The sequence below is a fragment of the Haemaphysalis longicornis genome, unplaced genomic scaffold, assembly GCF_048455015.1.
Source record: "Haemaphysalis longicornis isolate Haplotype H1 unplaced genomic scaffold, Haemaphysalis longicornis Haplotype H1 scaffold_2, whole genome shotgun sequence".
NCBI classification, from domain to species: Eukaryota; Metazoa; Arthropoda; class Arachnida; order Ixodida; family Ixodidae; genus Haemaphysalis; species Haemaphysalis longicornis.
Genome location: NW_027526295.1, coordinates 131,763,307 through 131,785,357, shown reverse-complemented (window position 1 = coordinate 131,785,357; position 22,051 = coordinate 131,763,307). Strand labels below are relative to the sequence as shown.

Genomic DNA, 22,051 nt, shown 5'->3' with positions numbered 1-22,051 from the left:
AAGGAAGAATCAAGGGTAATCCATCTTTCGACGCCATTACAGGTCACATGCTATGAGGAAGAAATGATGGATGTAAGTTCACTGTAGTCCCACATTGCGGGGAGAGATTGCGCATACTTACGGCGACCAGAAGGCTTGCCGCAGGCAACGTCGCTAGGAGTTTTCTCAGGTGACGGGCCCCATCTTTCGGCTCTCTGCACAGGACACCCAAAGCCGTAAAAATTGGGAGTACGATCGTGAAAATATCTGCTTTATGAATTACAATCAATATTTTAGTGAAAACGTTGTGCGAATTCCTCGAATACACATATCCAGCTTGTTTTCAGCCGCAAACAGAGCCAAACCCCGCCCCACCACCGCTCTCTGTAAATATGCCTAACGTCTTCCCGTCCAATAAAGGTATTCTTCCTTTTTCCTGTGTAGATAGGCCTGATGGTACGAGCAGACAATACAAATTTTCTGCGGTGTAAGCATTACTATCGTTAAGATCTGCGTGAAGGGCGCGTCATAAGAAAAGCACTGGTCCTCGTTACCTGTTGCGGGGACTGTCCAGCCGGCGGGACTTTATCCGGGCGGGATCCGTAGCTGCGGATCGATGGCTCCTTGCCCGTCCCATGATGTGTCTCACGGCGGTCCGTTGTGCGTCGTCGGTTGCCCCTCACCGCTGGCGCCGTTCGCTTGTACACCGACCGTTTTTCGATGGCCCCCGCGGTAATCGATGCACCATCGTCGGATTCACCCTCCGATCCCCGTCGTCTGTTGCCCCTCAGCACTGGCGCCTTCCGCTTGTACACTGAGTGTCGTTCGACGGTTTCCGTCGTCATTGAAGCATCATCGTCGCATTCATCCTCCGACCGCCGTCCTCTGTTTCCCCTCACAGCTGGCACCGTTCGCTTGAACATCGGCCGCAGTTCGACCGTCGTCGCGGTCGTCGAGGAACCGCCGTCGGATTCAGCCTCCGACCCTGTAAGCTCGTCCCGCCCATTCAGGATCGGTGCGTCGGCTTCGTCGGAAACTGCACATTGCTGCGGCAGCGGCGCCATGGCCGGTGTGCTTTGACCAGTCGTCGGGGCCAGGTTACTGCACGTGCCACTCGACAGCTGAGCCGTATCCGGCGTTGCCTCCATGGGGAAAGGACCTCGTTTGCATTTCGTATTGCGTGTCGTTCTGGGGTCTCTACGGCGCCGCACAGCTCCGTTCCTGCTGCTAGAATTGTCCTCCGCCTGTTCCGAATGTTGGCCGCTGCCATCAGCTGCTTGAGTAAGGAAAGAATGAAACGATTGGGCACATCACTTAAACGTCAACACCTTTTATACTAACAAGAACAGTTGGCAGCCATCATGTGCTATAGTAGCACAGATTTCTAACCCCGCGTGCCATGAAAAGGACGCGTGGTTTTTAGAAGCCATGAAAAGGACGACAAGTTTAGATGAATAGAAAGATTGCCTCGTTGAGGAAAATGTGTCACGTTTAATACTTCTAAACCTAGTTACCACGAGCGAAAAGTCCGCTTGACTTGGTTCTGCAAAGGCAGTGCACACGTGGTTCAGAAGACTTAGGTCACATCTGTCACACTTGCGCTTCGGCGGCAGCCGCCATCAATGGTGAGACTGAGGCGCCAAGCGTCGGTGAAGCAGCCCTTAAGAGCTTGACTGGTCACGTGGTACTGCTGTAGCGAGGCCCGAGGGAACGCAGCTGCGACGCCTCTCCACAGCGGATCACGTGGCATTACGTCATACCAGCTATACTAGCGCTCCGGTGGCTCAAGGTCACTGCGACGCGATGAATGACCTTGTGAGAATTGGCGTAGTGCTGCTTTCGCTCTAACAGACTAGGCGGGTGACTCACCGGCTACTGCCCCAGAGTTAGGATGCGTTACGGCCCGCTTGTGCTGAGGCCGACAAAATAAACGCATATTAAGCAGCGAGTGAGGGCTTGCAAAACGAGCTTGATTTATACAGGTAAGGAAAGGGTGTGGGAGGGGAAAAAATTAGCAGTGGCTTCGCTCGGCAATGCCAGGATATACGTAGCGTGAGCTAAGGTTCAGCTGGTTATTCTTAGGTTTCCTGGTTGTCTAGGATTAGCTGATTATCATGCCTACTGCTGCTAAAACGATTTCCAATCTAGTCTAATCCAAACAAATCCAATCCAGTCCAGTCACAGCTCCTCGCGCATGCGCAGCACGGCTCTCCAGGAGCCCCGCGAAACGGCTGTCAAGCGGCTCCGGCGCAGGGTCACACCTGGCTACTGCGCAACAGAGGCGCACAGCTATGCACGCGCCGGCGCCAGTGCGTCTGCCGCGGTTATGACGTCACTCCTCTGGAATGCGCAGACCAGCGAATGTGCAGACCAAATTCTCTACGGATTTCAATCCAACACAATCCAATTTAATCCAAGCCAATCCAAGCCAATCCAATCCAACACAAGCCAATCCAATCCGATCTGATCCGATCCAAACCAACCCAATGCTTTTCGCGCTTGCGCAGAACAGCCCTTCACGGCACACGCGAAACTGCTCAACCTCGGCCAGTGTAGCTTACGCTACAAAACAGAAGTTCCGAACGCACAAGTAAACATATGGCCGGTATTCAATGGCGTGGAATTATGCAGGCAACCATGCGAGTGCGCCGCCATATCTGTGGCCAAGCGTCTGTTGCTAGGCGACGTTGTGCGCACGGCCCCCAGATCAGGCACCCCTCTTCTCCTCCGTGCAACCATGTGAGTGCGCCGTCACTCGTTACGTCGGGCTCCGCGGGATGGCGGCACTTGCCCATGTCCGTGGCGCATCGGCCATGTCTGTGGCCGTTTCCAGTGTTGCCAAGCGAAGAAATTGACCGCTAAACTTTTCAACGAATACCATCTATACACAACGCGTATACGACCTACGCGTCCAAACACCGCCCGCTAGACGTGTCTGACACGACAGGCATAAGAGACACGACCACTTACGTGACCCTATTTGTCGGGGTATACCCAATGTTTCACAAAACGATTATTAAGGACCTTAACCAAATAGAGCACATACAGGTGCGATCAGAAGTAAGCTGAGGAGCAGCGGTCGCTGAGCGGTGTCACTGCGCCATCTAGGAAGACAGACAGTAACCAAGCTCAGTCAAGGCCTCCTGCATGGAGGAAGGCTCGTTCCGTTTCCTGTGGATTGTAGCATTTCTATGCTACATAACTGCTACTAACTCTCTCGACATACTCGCTGTTCTAGATACCTTCTTCTAATACATCACTTCTGACGTCACGAAACATGCCATGCAGCGGGGAGATTGTAATTTTGGTTTTAAATGTCAATTTTTTATGCAAAAGTGCCGCCATCTACCGGAAGAAAAACGAAACGAGCACGCGACGCCTTGTTGGGGGATGGCGGTCGCGGGATTGCTTGGTACGGAGCGTGTGAGGGGCTTTCTCGGCTTGGCGATCCTTTTATATTCAGATTTAAGCGCAGGAAAATGGGCGACTAGTGATCTGTGAACCTTTCTCTTGCGCCCACGTTTGCGAGCGACTTCGTAAATACGCATTATGCATCGAAAAAGCAGTCAGGGAGGCACCGGCAGGGAAGCTGTTGTAGGCTGTCGCGTTTCTTTTTCTTTTTTGCTTTGAGAACGCCAACACTGAAAGTACATCCGTCTCGGTTGACATCCTGCAGGTTTCTCAGGAGGTCATTCCTCAAACACTTCGACACTGGTGGGCTGTCCTGAGCTTGAAATGGGGGGGGCACTCGTCATACAGCTATACGCTAAGGATCCTGTGGGACGCAGAGGAACCATGCAAACGAAAAAAAAACACTTAAAGGAGCCATGAAGACAAAACACAAGTTGGGTTTATTAGAAAGACTGCTTAGTCCCGATAACAATGATACCAATATCATCGCAATCTTCGAACAAATAACGGAGATATTAAAGAAAACGTGTGAAGCCGTGGCGACCCCCTAGCCAATTTCCCGCAACTTTTCTATGACGTCACGGAACCTTGTTTGTGCGATTGGCGGCCGCCTAACTGACCTGTCGCGACGACACATGACTGGACGTCTGTAATGGGGCCTCTAGTTCCATTTGACCGCATCACTTGAATGCTAAGTGCAGTTAACCCACTGAAAATTATATTTTATTGTTGGCCCGTATGACGTCATTCTTGCTCATAACACGTCACTGTGGCGCAAAATTTGAAAGTTTTTAAATACTTCTTGCTTTTTTTGTTAAAAAACATCTTTTGTGGCTGTGATGAAGCTGAGTGAGATACTGAATCCTAGTATTTCAAGGTAAACGAAGTTGTATTTTCTCTTCATGGCTCCTTTAACAAAATAAATTGCATACCTGGCATTTTTAACAGCGGAGCTGTTGCAGCTGCCCGTAATGTGTAGAGCGTAACGTGTGTGGCGTGTAACGTGTTAAACATTGCCAACTTATTACCAAGAAATTGCCAATGAATAATCAAATTACCAATAAATTGCCGAGCGCTGGTGAGCGCGTGCCTCGCGGCGACCGCCGAGCGTCCTTTGCTCGCGCCGTGGACAACAAAACTGGGTGCACACTACCGCTTAGAAAATTCCGCTCGAAAATTTTGATCTTGGGAAAATAGGCTACGGTCGAACAGCAGGCGACGAGCGGTAAATGACTGATACACGGAATTACTACGTACGTTACTTGCGCTACTCAAGGTGCTACGTGAAGGTTGCAACTCTCGCGTATCCATTATTTCCTGTAACGTTTGGCAAACTAAAGTATGCGTAGTACTTCCATAAAGCATACCGAACGTCCAGAACAAAAATAAAAAGCGGGCGCGCAAAGCGCGAACGGCCAACTCAAAACTCTCGCACGATAAAGTACGCTCTAGCTGACCGATGCAGTGCGCCTTAACTACCAGCAGGGAGGAGTGCTCCGCGGCAAATACAGGGCTAGAAAATAGCTCACTTTGGGACCATTTTAGTCCTGCACATATTATTCGTTTCGTGACTACGCATGCGATCTAGCTATAATATTACTGCGCGAAGGGAAATCGACACCCGCAAGTGACTTCACGCAGGGCTCGAGTCATGCTTCCGTTGAGAAATAAAAATAATGATGTGTACGCTATTTCCGTGGTCGTCCTCGTATCATCTTTGTGCACAGCAAGTTACACGGCAGTATTTCGGCATCTTGGACAACGATAAATGCCGACGTGCGCGTCGCTAACACCGGGCTATCATGTACACAGCGGTATCCGTAGATCCGGGAATCCCCCAACATGGCGGAAGCGCATGCGGTTCCCGCAAGAGGGCGCCAGTTTTTGCATGAGGTCTATGGCATTCTTTGCTGAGGGAAAAGCATTAAGGATGGTTTAAAACAGTAATTCTTTTGAATAAAACAAGGTTGTATGCTGTGACGTTTATCTTTAAAAATGGAAGACTAACTTAGCGACACCTCCAGACTCAGCTTATTATAGCCCCAGCTAAGCCACTTGCAGCTTTAAAGCATCGCCTTAAAAATACCGGACTCCCTCGTCAACATGACGAAATAAAATCCTGCCGTAACTACTGTGTTCGTAGAGTGAGTAAACCTTTGATGAGCAGTTCATTGTAAAAAAGAGGAACTTTTGCGCCTTACTACCGGATTGAACAAGCGTAAAAGAGCTAGGCGGTTGATATTCGAAACCTCAAAGAACTAGCCTTATTTTTGATAAGGATGACCAGGATGACGGAGTATCGTAACACTCAGCCAAATTTCAAAGGGTATTCTGTGAATTCTGCTACAAGGCGGAGTGCCCTCAAATAATCTTGCGTGACTACGCAATTACAGCAATTTAATTTTAAGTCATCGTATTCGATGCTTTACGGCAGCGGTTTTTCAGTCGCGGATGTGCCGAGGGCCCCTTGCGGGCAGGTAGAAGCGATGGCAGACCCCTTGCACTTTGTGTGTGTGGGATGGGGGGACACGAAAGTCAACTCAACTGGAGCGCGAGAAAGGTCGATTTCATCTCCAAAAGGGCCGCAACACTTCGTTTTAGACAGCTGATCAATACGTGGCACAGTCGCACTGAAGCGCAGTTAGATATCTGTGGCTATGTTTAGCATGTTCTGGTACTTGCTTTTCAAGTACGCAACCCTGGACAAAGTACGCTCACATGCATACGTTCTAGAAAACTAACAGAATTTCTACAGTTACCCCATGGAGAAGGGAGATTATTTCTGCAGTTCAACGAAAATGCCTCAAGGTTAACAGCGGCAACTTCGCCTTCATCACTGTTATTTGCTGGAGCTATACATCAACTCATTTTCATCTTCGACACGTTCATTTGCAAAACAATTTAGGCCATGTTCAAAATAGACCCGAAGTCATGTGTCTAGGTCAGATTCTGGGAAGTATTCTTTGATGTGGCAACTTAGTGTTCTCTTTTGGGCCATGATTGTGCCTCTGTCACTAGCAGATACTAACAAGGTCGGTGAGCAGCTGCACCCTGCACAGACAACTTTAAAGCTTTTGACAAACGCCATTCACATTTTGTGGGGGCTAAGAGAAAGGGATCGACCAAAACTATCTTGTGCGGGTTGCTGGCACATGTGACACGCCCGAGCTGAACTTCGAAGGGCGAAAAGATCCAAAAAAGATTTTTTTTTTTTTTGCGGGAGAGCTGTTCGCGAACCACAAAAACGCCTTCGCGGACCCCCTTGGGGCCGGCCCGAAGGTACCCGTTTGGGCACCACCGCTTCACTATGCAGTATAACCTCGATAAACGGAAATCGCTTAAACGGAATTGCCGCTTAAACGGAACAGTTGCCTGGAATTTGGTTGGTTTTGTATCCAGATAACGTAAAAAAACTCTCGGTAATCGGAACTAAAATTTCCGCATCACCGTGTTAACGAAACCAGAAATGGAACTCTTTGTGAAATCCACTGGCATGAGAATCAGCTTTTTACGGTTCCGGCTGTTTCGTTCTTGTTTTTTTTTTTTTTTCCTCCATGCTTTTTTAGCCTTGTTGACCTCGTAAGCCTCGTCTCGTAAGTGGTTAGCCGTGTTAGCGCAACGAATGCAACATCGGAGTTCTTGTTCCAGTCGTACGGTCTCGATTCTAGACGCCGAGGCTACAGGGCTCACCTCCTGTCGCCTCGTTCGTGCCATCGTTGTTCTATTCGTCCTTCATTACCACGTTGCCGTCTTCTAAATTCGGTGGCTCGTAAGCACTCGCGAAGTTGAGGCCTCTAGCCTCCGTGAAGATGCAGTTGCAAGGACTCAAGCAGAAATAATTGACGCATTTTGTAGTGCACAGCGACTCATTGTTGCCAAATCAACTTTGTGAATGCTGTGCCTACGCTTCTTGTAGTTTTCTTGCTTTCTGAAAACTATCAGCTACAGTCACTTTCTAGTGGTTAGAGTTCCATGAAATGCCCTTAGAAGTGTGTACGCACGTATATTTGCACCTTAGAACATCTCTCTCAGTAAACGGAACTCCTGTTAAACCTAACAAATTTTTCCGGTCCCTTGAAGTTCCGTTTATCGAGAGTCTACTGTATAATGTTTGGGGCCGTTGCCTATACACTGCCACCTTCAGCGATCACGGTACGACATTCCAAATTACTTGTGCAATACATTACGTCAATTGATGTAACGTGTAAGTGACCAAAATGATAGCTCTTCTGGAAAAGACCACACGCAACGTTGCTCCATCAAAGCCTATCTCAATAGAAGCCAATTAGCCAGTTATACGATCATTCTTCCCCCGCCCCCAACCCTAGCATTTAATCTGGTCACACAGCGAGTCATTGGACACCAGCGCGAAGGCTGCCACTTACCCTCGAAGACCCCCGATTCGATGGCTGCTCGGCTGGTGTCCCGGCTACCAACGTAAGAACGGCGCCACCGACCAACGCCCGAACGCTTCTTGCAGGATCCATCGGAACGAGATGGCGGCTCATTGGCCGTGGTGGCCTCCGGCTGTTCTTCGCCGTCGGTCTCTACTCTCGCTTCCTTGAGAGGCCGCTCTGCAGCCGGGGTCAGCGGAGTCATGGCACCGTCCTATCTGCGCCGCCCTTGAGTACGCTGTGCGGCCCCGCAGTTGCTAAATCTCAGGTGTCGTCCTGGCGAGTGCTGGTTGGTACGTTGGCTGCGTCCAACCAGGCGCGAGGCTCCGCAAGTATTCGCTCCTTCCACACAGCGTCGCGAAGCGTTAGCACGCGCCCGCACGAGCGCCACCTTACAAACGGAAGAGAGTAGTTGCGTTCATTCATTTCTGACACATGCCCACGTGGGACATTGCCCAAGAAAAAAAAAAGCTTTAGGGGCGGAAGTTGGTAAAAATGATAAGACCGACGGTAGCGGTAAGAAGAAGAATGCAAATTTAGTTGCAGTTTTATTCATAACTAAGTTTCGTTTTACACCCTCTTTCCGGAAATAATTTAGTATTTTGAAGTCCCCACGTATTCAACAACCGATTTAGCCCTGGCCAATCCCCCCTTGTGGGTACGTGCCAAAATCTTTGAGGACATCATCATCATCAGTTCAGTGGGTATAGTCGCGGGCGAAGCTGGCTGGTTAGTTGGTTGGCTTGCTTTAAAAAAAGACGGCGTACACCCTTCAATAGAACAGGCCAATTCGCTCGAAATTAATAACGGATGCAGCCGGTGACTTTTAACATGACCAGAATAAAAAGAAAAACGCAATAAGAATGTCTGTAAGAAAAAAAAATTTACGCAGCTTGTACTACTCGTGCAAGGCTGGAGAAACAGTAGACCAGGGGGTCGACCCTTCTTTCCCCCACCCTAACAGCGGATCCCAGGAAAGAGAAAGGAGAGAGAGAGAGAGAGAGAGAGAGAGAGAGAGAGAGAGAGAGAGGTAATACTTTATTTCCTTTCAAAAGGGAAGGGGAAACGGGGGTGGCGGGGAGGCTAAGAGCCGCCTCGTTCCAGGCAGCTTCTGGTGGCCTTCAAGATGAAGTCCGCCAGGCTCCTCTGCTCCTCCAACTTGGTTGCAGTAGCCAGCCACTCTCTAGTGTGATGTGCCCTAATTGGCTTGGTGTCTGGACAGACCCACAGGATGTAGGTTTGATCCTGCGGTACCTTACAGCGTGCACAGTTTTGGAGGGGTGTGTGTATATGGTTTCTGTACAGGTGAAGTAGAGCTGGTGTGAGAAGCGTGTTTGTCTGTGCTTGACGAAGGGTAACCTGTTCCTGCCGGGTCAGTTTGGGATGAGGTGACGGCAGACGTCTCTTATCGGGTAGGTAGGTCTTTAGTGTGAGGGTAGGAGGACTAGGGTTCTGGACTTGGTCACTGATGTCGGGAGCCCGGAGAAGGGTTTCGCGGGCCAGCAGGTCAGCTCCTTCATTCCACGACATGCCAGTGTGCCCAGGGATCCAGTACACCTAACTGGTCCTTTGACGGCAGAAAAAAGGGGTAACGCACTTGGATGGCTAGTGTTTTGGCCCAAAAGAATGCATGCTTTTTTCGAATCGGTGTAAATATCGGTTATTCTACTAGGTTCGGATTCGTGAGCTGCTGCGAGGGCTATGGCGAGAATTTCCGCCTCCTCCACTGTGTGGCAGTTGCGGAGATCAGTGCTCGTTTCTCCTTTGGTGGTCACGTAGGCAATCGCACACATGTTGCCTCTCTTGGCCGCGTCGGTGAAGACATGAGTATTGTTCGGATCTCTTGCGATCATTTTGCAGAAGTAACTGGCTCCAATTTTTCTGCGGGTGGGGTTTTTTTCTACATCCATATGCCGTGGGATTGGGGCTACGTGTAGGTGCTGCAGAACGTTTTGCGGAATAGGGATTGCATCGCATCGGTTCCTCCGGTTTGGGTTATATCCCAATTCAGTCACGATAAGGCGGCCTGCTTGGGTGGATTCGAGCCGGCGTAACTGATTATTTCTGTGCACTGCGATGACTTCTTCAACCTTGTAAACTGTTCCCGTAGCATCCAGGCTTTCATTTTTAGTGTTGATGGGAAGGCCTAATGCTAACTTCTTGGCTTTCCTGATTAGCGTATCAAGTCTATTTTCAAGAGTTTTTGTAAGATTAACAGAGGGTATTTGGTATCGAATTCTACTGGTGATGAGTGCATCCCGTAGCTTGAGAAGGTCTGTTTCCATCAAGCCCCGGTTTTTGTTAGCGACCCTTCTCATCATGTGGAGGGTTTGCTCCCCTTGCTTGAGTATGTGGTTGACTGCTTTGTGTCCACCTCCGTCTGCCTGTATATCAAGTCCAAGTATTTTGATGCTGGATTGCGGTTTGATTGGTTTGCCTTGATGTGTGAGCCGCACAGTGAGCGGCTTCCACCGCGGGTTGTGTACGAGGAGAAGTTCTGTCTTTTCGGCGGAGCGTTCAAGTCCGCTCCTCTGCGCGGAGTCCTCTACCGCATGTAGTGCGTTTTGAAGGTTGTCCTGAATTTGTCCCGCGTTGCCTGAATTGGTCCAGATTGTGATATTGTCGGCGTACATAGAATATTTAATATCTGGAATTGCGGCGAGGGCTCTATGAATTTTTAGCATTTCCAAGTTGAAGAGTGTTGGCGACAGGACAGATCCTTGAGGAATACCTCTCTTGGGATGAGAAATAGGGCCTGATCTGTACTCGCCGACACCAATGGTAAGTTGTCTTCCACGCAGAAAATCTGCGACATACCGGTATAGGTGGTGGCCACAACCTGTACGTTTTCATTCTTCAAGCGTTGTGATGAACATTATCGAATGCTTTTTTGAGGTCGATGGCAAGAATTGCTTTAAGTTGGGCTAAGCTAGGGTCCTTATGGACATGTTGAAAGTTTGCTACGAAATCCGATCATGTTGTGCGGTAAGATGGTGTTACACTCGAGGTGGTGTTGGAGCCGTTTGAGGACCATGCGTTCCATTACTTTTCCCACGTTAGACGTGAGAGTAATAGGTCGAAGGTTGGTGAACTGGATGGGCTTTCCGGGCTTGGGGATAAAAAGCATGTGCCCTAGTTTCCATTCTGCGTAGAGGGCTTGTCCCTTCCAGATTTTATTGATTTCGACTAGTAGGGTCTCCAAGTCTTCATCTGCAAGGTTTCGGAGGTGAACAGTAGTAATTGTATCCGGGCCAGGAGCCTTATTGCCCTTGCATTGACGTAAAGCTGCCCACAATTCCGCCATAGTAAATTCAGTGTCAAGTTCATCATTGTCCGGTCCTGTGTAGTCAAAGTAGTGCGGTTGGCATCTTGGAGCTATGTATTGACTTTTGATATCCTCTAATAGTCTAGTAGGGTCCTCATATTTATTTATTAGGCTTTGTAGCTTGTGCTGGGTCATAGTCTTCGTGGCGTCTGGTTCGATGAGCGCTCTTAAAATGCGCCAAGTTCTGCTCATGCTGAGTGTGCCCTGTAGGCTTTCGCAAATCTCCATCCGTTGCTCCTTACGCAGCTGATCGGAGTACTCTTGGATGTGGTTATTGAGTTTAGAGATGCGTGCTTTGAGCCTCCGATTGGTCTTGCGTTTTTTCCATCTTTTTATCAGGGCTGTTCGAGCCTCCTAGCAAGGAGACAGGTGCGTGTCTACGTTGGGCTGATTTTCGTTGCCACAGTAATATTTCGTGTATTTCTTCATGGTGGTTCGTACTTCTTTGGTCCAAGCACCAAGGTCTGACGGGCATTGGCCCTCTCGATCTTTGCGGTATTTAGTCCAGTCAGTTATAGAGTGCTGTTTCCATTTGAGTTTTTTTGGTTCAGCCCGAACGTTGATTAGTAAGATGACCCGCCGCGGTGGCTCAGTGGCTAAGGCGTTGCGCTGCTGAGCACGAGGTCGCGGGTTCGATTCCCGGCCGCGGCGGTCGCTTTTCTGATGGAGGCGAAAAGCAAAAACGCCCGTGTGTACGAGATTTCGGCGCACGATAAAGATCCCCAGGTGGTCAAAATTAATCCGGAGCCCTCCACTACGGCGCGCCTCATCGCCTGTGTTGCGTCGGCGCGTTAAACCCTACAATCAAATCAATGATTAGTAAGATGGCGTGATCATTACTCATGTATTTCTGCGTGTGTACCCAGTTGATGTGTGGCGGGAGTAACTATGACTCTCTTGTCACTACGTCGTTCGCTGCTACAACCCGTCACGTCTCCTCGGAGACTTTCGGCCGGGGGCACTTGCACACCCCTGTGACCCATGCGGGGGCTGATTTCACCGGTGTTGGTGCCATTACATCTGGGGGAGGTGGTATTCCCTTGTAACCCTACGTCTGGGGAGGGCGAGCGACGAGTGACCGTTAATCCGCGCGGAAGCAGGGATAACGAACAGATTTACCCAATGGCCGGGAGCAGTAACGCGCTCCTGTAATCCAGCGTGGGAGGAGGCCGGGGTGTCAAAGTTGCCTGTAACTACGTCACTCGATGGTACACACCTGGGTGTCTCATCGAGTTCTCTTTTTGAGTGGGACACGGGCCGGAGGCTGCACACCTCTGTAACCCATGCGGGGGCCTAAAGGGTGCTGATCCATTTCGCTGGGGGAGCTGGCATGCCCCTGTAAGCCTGCTTCTGGGGAGCGCGATTGCCGAGTTACGGAGGGTGGTAGAACTGGCCCTCCAGGGTGGCCCCAACCTCCACGAGGTTCCCGCTGGGAAACGGCGGAACTTTCGAAAGGGGGTGAAGCTGGCTAATAGGGGTCACCCACTGGCTGCGCGGGATTGGACGGCAGTCGCAGGGTGGAAAAAAAGGTATCGATCTTTAAGCAGCCCGGGCAATTACCGCGGGTCTGCACACCCCCCTGCCGGGAGAGAATGGCGGTTTTGCTTTTCCGTCTCTCCGTCACACCGCGAAAGAAGACTGGTTGTATCTCTGCGAGTGGGTTGGTGGGCTGCTTCTGCGCCCCCCCTGCGATCCACGGGTGAACCCTGCAAGTCGGTCTCGGGTCTTGCGGACCAATCACCGCGGGAGACCTTATCACCCCTCGGACCGATCACCCGCATGACATCTGGGATGAGGCCTTCTTGTTCAAGCCCGTGCGCCTGATGCGTGAGCAGAGCTTAACCCGCACGTGGGACTTTGGGATGCCCGGAGGGACTCTATCCCCCTCTCCGGGCGGTCCGTTACCCTGTGTCTCCCCCTTCGGGGATGTCTCTCTCGGTTGCCTTCGGGCCGGTGGACGATGTGCAGACTGCCCGTCTCAATGACGAAACGTGCCCTGGACCGCTGAGGCGGATGGTAGACCACTTTCCTTGGTTCGTTTGGAGGCAGCCGCAACCTACGACTATTAGTCGGAGGCCCACCCAAACGATGATTGTCCGGTGTAGTGCCGGCAGCAAAGCGGGCACTACACCGGCAAAGCCGGCACTATTTGTGAACGGGCTTGAACAAGAAGGCCTCATCCCAGAGGTCATGCGGGTGATCGGTCCGAGGGGTGATAAGGTCCCCCGGGTCCCTCTGTGGCTGTACTCAAGTCGGGATTGGTATTGCGTTCTACGGAATTCCCTAATCTAGTGTATTCCTGGAAGTCATTATGGACACAGTAATTGGCTTCCTGAAGTGTGCGGAGAAGTTTGCTCCCTTTTTTACTGTCTAGCTTGTACCCCCAAGAGTGTGCGGGGCGTTGAAGTCGCCCGCAATGATATGCTCATATTGGCGTCTAGGTCCTGTCGGCCTCAGGAGCTCCGGTAATTCAGATAAATTGTCCCGTGGAGGGCTATAGATATTGGTGACATAAAGAGCGCCGTTTTGAGTTTTTAATTTGATTGTGAGACTATGCTCTGTGTCGAATTCAATTTCTGCATGTATAGACGATATTACAAGAGTAGCGAGATGATCAGATTTTTGGTGTGTGATGTATCCAGTTAACCGGGGCTGCTTGCCCGTTTCCTGGAGTAAAAGTATGTGTGGTTTGGCTGCCTGCTCTGCGATCCAGTGTTGAAGAGCACTGTGCTTCCCCCTAAAACTCCTGCAATTCTATTGCAGAATTCGCAGCTCACGGTCGTCAGCCATCCTCATCAACGGCAATGTTAAGGTGTAGGGCAATTTTTTTCAGAAGGCTGGAGATGGGAGCATATTGTTCTGCGACTCTGTCAAGTATGGCTCTGCTGTGATTCGTGATTTCTTCCTCAACCTTTTGCTCTAACGTTTTGGTTAGGTGCTCCATCCTGATCTCCATTTCCTGAATGCGTTGCCTTAGGACCTGGAGTTCAGTCGAGTGATAAGTCTCATCTGCTACCTGGAGGGAGTCCTCTGAGGTACGGCTTCGTTTGGAAAGAGGTGAGTGAAGGGGAGCGTGGTTGTCAAGATGAGATGTTTCCGCTTCCATATCGTTAGTTTCAGTTTCGGATGGGGTGTGCACCTCTGCTTCCATTTCGTTCGTTTCAATTACGGGTGTTGTTTTCACCAAAGGGTCGATGAAATGTTCTGAAGGGACGTGGGTTGTGTGGTGGCTTGATCGGCTACGGAGGGCGTCAGGGTATTTTTTTTGCGCTAGCTTAGTGTTGTTTATGCGTGTGGGGTACTTAGAGAATGGCTGACTTACCCTCCTTTTAGGTTGATGTTGCTGTTTCGGGCTGAGCTTTTCCGGGGCCAGTCCTGGCTGTGATGGCTGTTTACTCGGCTGTTTCCTCGGTGCCTGCTGCTCTGGCTTTCTTCTCTCTTCGTTCCGAGCTGTTGTCGTCGGTGGTCCTTTTTGTGCTGTGCTGTGTTGTTGCGTCTTGTCCATGATTGCTCGAGTAGCGATGCGCTTTTTGTAGGCTTGGTAGCGGACTGCCAGGTCCGCTGCATGTCGTACTTCACAGCTGTTACTGTCTGCACTGTGCGGTCCACCGCAGTTTGCACATCTAGTGATACAGTGTGTTCTGCATCGTCTTTTTTTGCTGAGCCACATTTGGGGCAGAGTGTGTCCGTCACCTTTGTACACACATCCGCTCTATGTCCTATAGCTAAGCACTTCGTACAGTATTGCGCTATTGGTCGGTGAGGGCGCCAGCGGTATATGCCCCGTCGTAGTTCACTTCTCTGGGGATGTAAGTGCCTTTAAAGGTAATGGTGGCAGTACTAGTCAAATTTCATAACCTGGTGCCTTTAAGCACTTCATCAGGGTGGCTGCTTCGGTTCTCGGCTCAACGTTGTGGATGACGCCGCGACAGGTTTCCCTCGCGGACGCCGCGTGTATCTTGACGTCGTAGAGGCCCTTCTCCGTTGCTATCTTCTGGCACGCTTCTAATTTCTGAGTTGCGGTGGGGTCGTTGCATGATATTAAGGCGAGGTTTTTGACAGGATCGATGCTCACTGCAGCGTTAGCAGCCTCGTTAGGGGTGAGTTCAGCTCTTATGGTTAGCTCCTAGTGAAGCCCACGGGGGTTGAATACGGCGAGGTTAAGGCTTCCGGTCGGTCGCAGGATGAGTTTGGTGATTTCATGGCTGCTCACCTTGCTTCGGGAAACAGGATTGTACCATCCGTCTTCGTCCTGAGAGTATTTCGGCATCGCGACCGTCGGGAGTGGTGTTGACGAGTTCCGTCGGCGCGGCCGTGTGGCCGTACTCGTAGCTAGGCCTTAGGCCTACCTTGCGTGCACAACGTGGTCCTACACTAAACGGCACAGAAAGTTCTTCCAGGCGATGGTACGGCCTCAAAAATTGGTGGGAATGGTCAGAACCACTTTCGGTGTCCGCTTCGGTGGTCGGGTAAGGTGGTCGAGATGAATTCCCATCCCGTCCCACTTAACGCCCGCCCTATCCGAGCTGGTCGTATCAACACTGTCCATAACAGCAAACGAACAATAAAATTTCCATTTACACAGACGCAAGCATCGCCCCTCCACCAGTTGTCATCGCATATGCTTCACTTGATCCCACTTCCATCTACTGAAGAAAGGATTGGAAGGCCGCAATAATAATATTAACTGTATTCGCATTGGTCTGTTCTTTGCTACTATATACATGGCGTCAGAAGTTGTTGTTGTTGTTGTTGTTGTCGTTGTTGTTGTTGTCGTTGTTGTTGTTGTTGTTGTTCCTTATAATTATTGGTGCATACCCAATCAGGGGTTCGGCCAAACATCAGTCGTTAGACCGAAAAAGATTACTGCCTAGGTACATTACTCGAGGAAAATTAGAAAAATTTGGAAGCATTTTTCTTTTTGTGTTTGAGGAATAGAGTTTGAAAATTAGTCAATTCTAAAATAAAACAAAAAAGGGAAATAAATAAATAAATAAGAAGAAGAAGTTTCCCGTCTTCCTTCTCTTCTTTTGTCACCCTCCGCTGCCCCCATGCCCGTCCCCTCCATATTTATTGTCTCTTAATGTCCGGCGCAACCAAATGGAACACCATCCAACGCAAACGATCCCATGATATACTAGAAGTTATTAACCTCTAAGCGGAAATAGATTTACTCACGTTCGGCTTACACTCCCCCGTCCTTCATCAGATCTACATCCTAAAATCTAGCGAAATTCATCACCGCATCGACTGGCCCCCTGGACACGTGACATCGCCAGAGAACCCGGCAACCAACGCGACTGCACGGGATTGCATACCCCGTATGACTCCACTGTCCCCCGACTTTACTCCTTCGGTCTAATTCCGCCAGCTGTCCAACTCTTACATCCCAAAAAGAGAAGACAGACCACCTCAAGGCCCTCCCTCCAACCGGCTTTCTATCCGATCTGCCCCAGTTCCCAAGAACAGCCGCTATTTTCATGAACAAACGTTAACGCTAGCCATACGGCAGAGACATTTCATAAATGACATACCTCATCACTGCCACTTCGATGTCTCTAATGCGCATCCCCCCACAAACGTATGTGTTCAGCCCCTAATGCGGCACTGTTCAAAGCTCACCCGCTGCAAAACTTTCACCCATCCTCCCAATGACTGCCTCTTAAACATCGACCGTCATACACAGGACCGCTCCACAGTCTCCCATTGCGCTATATTCCTCCGAAAGTGGTCTAGTATAGAGCCATGAGTCTGCTCTCTTTTTCCCGTCCATTGCGCCTCCTTAACGGGCTCACAAGTCTGCCTTCTAAAACAACTATTGAAATTCAAGATGTACAAGCCTCAAACACCCCTATTTACTACCCCCTATTCCCCCTTGACTTTGAGTCCTCCTGCCCAAGTATTTAAAGGTTACATCCCTCTATTTCTGTCTGTCTGTCTGTCTGTCTGTCTGTCTGTCTGTCTGTCTGTCTGTCTGTCTATCTATCTATCTATCTATCTATCTATCTATCTATCTATCTATCTATCCATCCATCCATCTAGCCATCTATCCATCCATCCATCCATCCATCCATCCATCCATCCATCCATCCATCCATCCATCCATCCATCCATCCATCCATCTATCTATCTATCCATCCATCTATCTATCTATCTATCTATCTATCTATCTATCTATCTATCTATCTATCTATCTATCTATCTATCTATCTATCTATCTATCTATCTATCTATCTATCTATATACCTATCTATCTATCTATCTATCTATCTATCTATCTATCTATCTATCTATCTATCTATCTATCTATCTATCTATCTATCTATCTATCTATCTATCTATCTATCTATCTTAGCCGAATGTAGGGAACCACGTGCTTCTAACGACCGAACTATCAGGCAGCATGAATGAACAACACCCTCACGACGCACTACAACCCTCATCAAGCCACTTTTACAAATTGACTATTATGACTATGCTCAATAGTGGTATTCACTATCGCATCTGTACTACAAAACTTTTTCAGTAACGATAGGTCTCATTCTAATTTTCACCATGTTGTTTGGTGGTTTCGAGGAAACCGTTTGTTATTCAAAAACTTTATACGGCACTGTACAACTTGGAGTCGCTAGAAAGCAACAAAAGAAAATTCAGTTCCCCCTCAATTATTCATCACAATAATATGGACCCCTGCTCACACCGGCCTGCTGGGGAATGAAGCAGCCCATGCTGCGCCCCGCGAGATTCACAACCGGGTATCCTCAGCATCGGAATCGTCAGCCACGGAAGACATCACCACCCAACCTCTGACCACCACTGAAGGCATTCTCACCCACTACAGACAACTCCGCTACAAATATCCTCCGCCGCACCCTTCCCTTACGCACGCCCAAGCATACACCTGACGACGCCTACACACAGATACCTACTACAACTGTACACGACTTCACCACATTGCTACAACGCTCTACCCGAAAACCTGCCAACCCCACTAGACACTTTCCATCATGTCATTGAATGCCTGCACTCTCCACCCCTACCTCCACGACTGACCCCCACCCCTTCCCGTGAGCAGTGGGAGAGGTTGCTGACCAGCTCCGACCGTGAAGATCAAGCTACGCTGGTCGACAGGGCGGTGACAGCGGCGTCCTCTCGCGGCCTCCTGGACGTAGGAGGCTGACCACACCTTCTTTCCTTACCTCTTTGCTCTATAATAAACGTTTGTTCATCATTATCACATGCTTACCATCATAACAAACTGTGCCTCAACACACCTTCCCGCATAGGATCACTTCCCTTTGTTTTAATCCCACACCAAAATATCACAGTAATTGCAAAAACATGTTCCCTGCCTTGCTCTTTAAAAATACTTTGCACTGCTAGTCCGTGGTTGAAACCTAAAAAGAACCGTACGACAGTCACGGCTGCGTTGTAACGCCCTGGAGAAAAATACGTGCCCTCCGCGCAACAAAATGTCCTTGGCGTCATCGTTCTGAACTGACTTGTGTGAGCGTAGCTTTCATGTGCTTAAGAGCCCTTCTGGCTGCGACGGATTTCCTCCTCTCTTCCACCTTCGCGCACTCAGCTGTGGTGTTCTGAGGGAGCAATCGCTGAGAGAGAGTTGAGGCGAAGAGGAAAGTTCCGGCGGCGGCTAGGGCCACGTCCGCGCGGTTTCCCTCCAACACAGTCAGGGTGACAGACGCGCACAGGGAGCCCAACGCACCACAGCCGAAGATCCAGCCGGCGGCGGTACCACGAACAGCTGTCGGGAACAGCTCCAACGTGTACACCGTAAATACAATATTGGCTGGTGCGCTCAGGGCTTTGGCGGTTACGAGCAACACGTCGTTGATGGCCGGCTGGTACGCCACAAGGAGACTCAGTAAGCACATCATTACGCCGAGGAGAATGAAGCAGGCCGTGATAAATGTCCGCATGGTCACACTCTTCAGCACGAGGACCATTGGGGGAAAACACAGCGCGGTGGCCGCGGGGGCAGTCCACCTCACCAGGGGTATTCTTCGCATCACGGTAAGCGAAATCACGGTGCGCAAAGCATAAACTAGAGAAAAGCTGAGGGCGAACGCGGAAAAGGCGCGTTTCCTAATGGAAATGCCACTTAACAGCTCTTCGGCTTTACTAACGGGAAAGTGGGATACCTTGTTTTTTTGAAGACCCAGTTCTCGCACCAGACAAGCAACGTTTTGCAAGGGAAACCTGTTAAGCTCGGCCGCGGCAAGCATGACTTCTTCGGCCTTGTGGAATCGTGCTTTGGCTATCAGCCAGCGCGGTGACTCCAGGACCGAGAAGAAAGCGGTCATTAGGAGAAACGTTGGTGCGACAAAAAACGCTTGCTCCTTTTGCCAAGGCAGTCTCGCTTCCCTCATAATTACCAGCCACGAATCCGAAAACACCGAAGCAACAGCCCCAGTTAGGACACTGTGAATGGGCCTGTTTTTGTGGGTCGTCACCTCGAAGAATGCGATGCCAGTGACGATGTACGTAGCCACCGCGCTGCCCTGGGCGAAGAACCTGGCGATGGCGTAAGACCTGTAGGTATCCGCGTAGAAACTGCTCAGCGTTGATGCCACAAGTGCCACCACTGCAGCAAAAATAACTAGCATGCGACCGAACCGGTCAGCAAGGCATCCGGCGGCCACTCCGAAGACGACGGAAGAGACTCGTTCTGACATGACAGCCGTCTGGAGAAGCACGTACCGGTCACATACCAGGTTCCACGTGCTTCGCATGCTGGCCCTCGCCTGGTCCTCGTCGTATTCCCAGTCTTCGCACGGGATCGTCTGGCTGTTGTTCGGCTCCTCGATGTCCTCGTATCGTCGGCACCGGCTCAGTCGTCCGTCGGCTTCGAGCGGGATGGCCTGGGTTTTCCAGGCCAGCGCCGATATGTTGGAGTGCGGTGGTTGCTTGCACCAGTGGTCGACGTCCCCAGCGATGAGCGATGGGAGGTAGCTGTGGGTACTGACCACAAATACGCTCAGAGTGCAGACAAGGAACAGCCGCTGCTGGAAACAGCCGTGCCCGAAGCCGTCGAAGCAGTCGAACGATTCGCTGACTAGGAAGTTGACGAGGTTTAGGCGATGTGGAAAAAATAAGTCCATGATTAAAAGACACAGACTCAAAAGTCACACTTTAGCACTTGGTTCCGCTTCTTCTTCAGCTTCCTCTCACCCTTGTACTGACCAACGCCTCCTTTTAGGAGGCATTGTACTGACAAACACGATCCCTTGCCTGGTTGCCGCTTTATAAAGACACTAACTTGGAATTTACAAATATTCCGGGCGGTGAAAAAGGAAAGAAAGAGGAGGAGAAGGGAAGGCCAGCGCGGTGTCATGCGCTCTTTAATGACTTACAGAGAGTGACGGATGAAGATCAGTGCATTTAATTTTTTTCTGTCGACGACGACGACGACAGCAGGCGCGAAATATCTCAAAACAGCCACTTAAACAGCTTCGTTGTAAAGGGACTGAAAAATGTTACAAGTACATTAGGCCTCGTGTCCAGCGAGAACTGCCGCTGAAACTCGTTTGGTCGATGTTTGTGACAGATTAGTGCACTGGTGACTAATATTAGACTGACAGAAGTGAACCAATTTATAAGTACCTCGGCTTGTGGATTTCCAGCAATCTTAACTGAAATAAGCATATCGATACTGTCTCGGCTAATGCTCTTCGAAAATTCTTCTTTTTAAGACGTGCTTTAAAGTTTTCAACCCCCTCTGCACGCCTCCTAGCTTACAATACAATTATTCGTCCCATCTTAGAATATGCGGTAATTATTTGGGATCCATACATTCAAACCAATATTAAAAAACTAGAAAACATGCAAAAGAAGGCGGTAAGGTTCATATAGCGCACATTGATAACTGCACTTCTCCATAAGAGCAACCTGCCCACAAGTATCTGAAAGGAACCGAATGCTATACGTGTTAAATTTTTCTATCAAATAGTTACCGGACCGTCTGCTGTTGACACATCCAACATCTTTCACTTTTCAACTGGTTACGATACAAGTCACCGACACGCACTAACAGTCACACCACTCAATCCACGCAACAACTGCTTCAAGTACTCATACTTCCCAAGAACCATTGTCGATTGGAACAACCGCCCTAACAATGGGGTAACCGAAAAATCACTATCTGCTTTCGAGTCGCACCTGCTCACATGATGCATCTTTTTCTGTTTTCTGTATATTTTGTGCATGTTTGTGTGTGTTTTGCCGCGAAATTTACTCATGTAAATTATGTTTCTCCCACCCTGCAAACATCTTGAACGAAGATCGCAGTATTAATAAATAAATAAATAAATAAATAAATAAATAAATAAATAAATAAATAAATAAATAAATAAAATAAATGTGTGGTTACTTGCATGGCTGTGGTGACATTTTAAAATTGTTTCGCTTTGTTCGAAACGCTCATTTCCACTAGATTTCGACACGGTTATCGGCTGCAGACACCGTACACAGGAAGGGGTTTTCTGCAGTCTGCCACCGCGTACAATAAAACGTGCTTTTTTTCTGTTATTGAGAAATATTCACACGACAACGCCTTCTTTGGCGCTTACGTATTTCTGTTCCTTATCAGCTCATTTCTCTGCCCCTTTAGCTTCAGAGTTCACCAGTTCCGCACCGACTATTGCTTCACTCCACAATGAGCTATCGTCGTGGTAGTAGTATAGTAGTAGTATTGAACTTCAACTCGCAGAAAAGTAGGTATGGTTCCTCAGTGCAGAAGCCCAAGAGACGACTTCGCGATCTCCGTACTGGAGATCAGTAGTTGCTGAACGCCCAAGTCAGCGTTGATCACCAGGTTCAGTCACAGCTCGGGCTCGGCAAAGAGTAGGGGCTACGTCATCGTCAGTGGTGTCACCACATTTTAACCGCAGAGACACCCGAAGGTACTACTTCATCACTTCCGGGG

General features: G+C 49.5%; 1 protein-coding gene across 1 annotated transcript in view; it reads right to left on the bottom strand.

Moving 5' to 3' along the window:
• LOC144168292 (uncharacterized) overlaps window positions 1–20,228 on the bottom strand; it is a 30,144-nt gene extending 9,916 nt beyond the window's left edge. Inside the window, exons 1-5 of the mRNA XM_077697303.1 lie at window positions 19,581–20,228; window positions 18,833–18,968; window positions 7,776–7,964; window positions 534–1,252; window positions 122–194 (exon numbers count right to left, since the gene is read on the bottom strand). Coding sequence (XP_077553429.1) covers window positions 122–194; window positions 534–1,252; window positions 7,776–7,964; window positions 18,833–18,968; window positions 19,581–20,228 — 1,765 coding nt within the window. The remainder of the gene's footprint in view (window positions 1–121; window positions 195–533; window positions 1,253–7,775; window positions 7,965–18,832; window positions 18,969–19,580) is intronic.
• Between the last annotated feature and the right edge of the window lie 1,823 nt (window positions 20,229–22,051).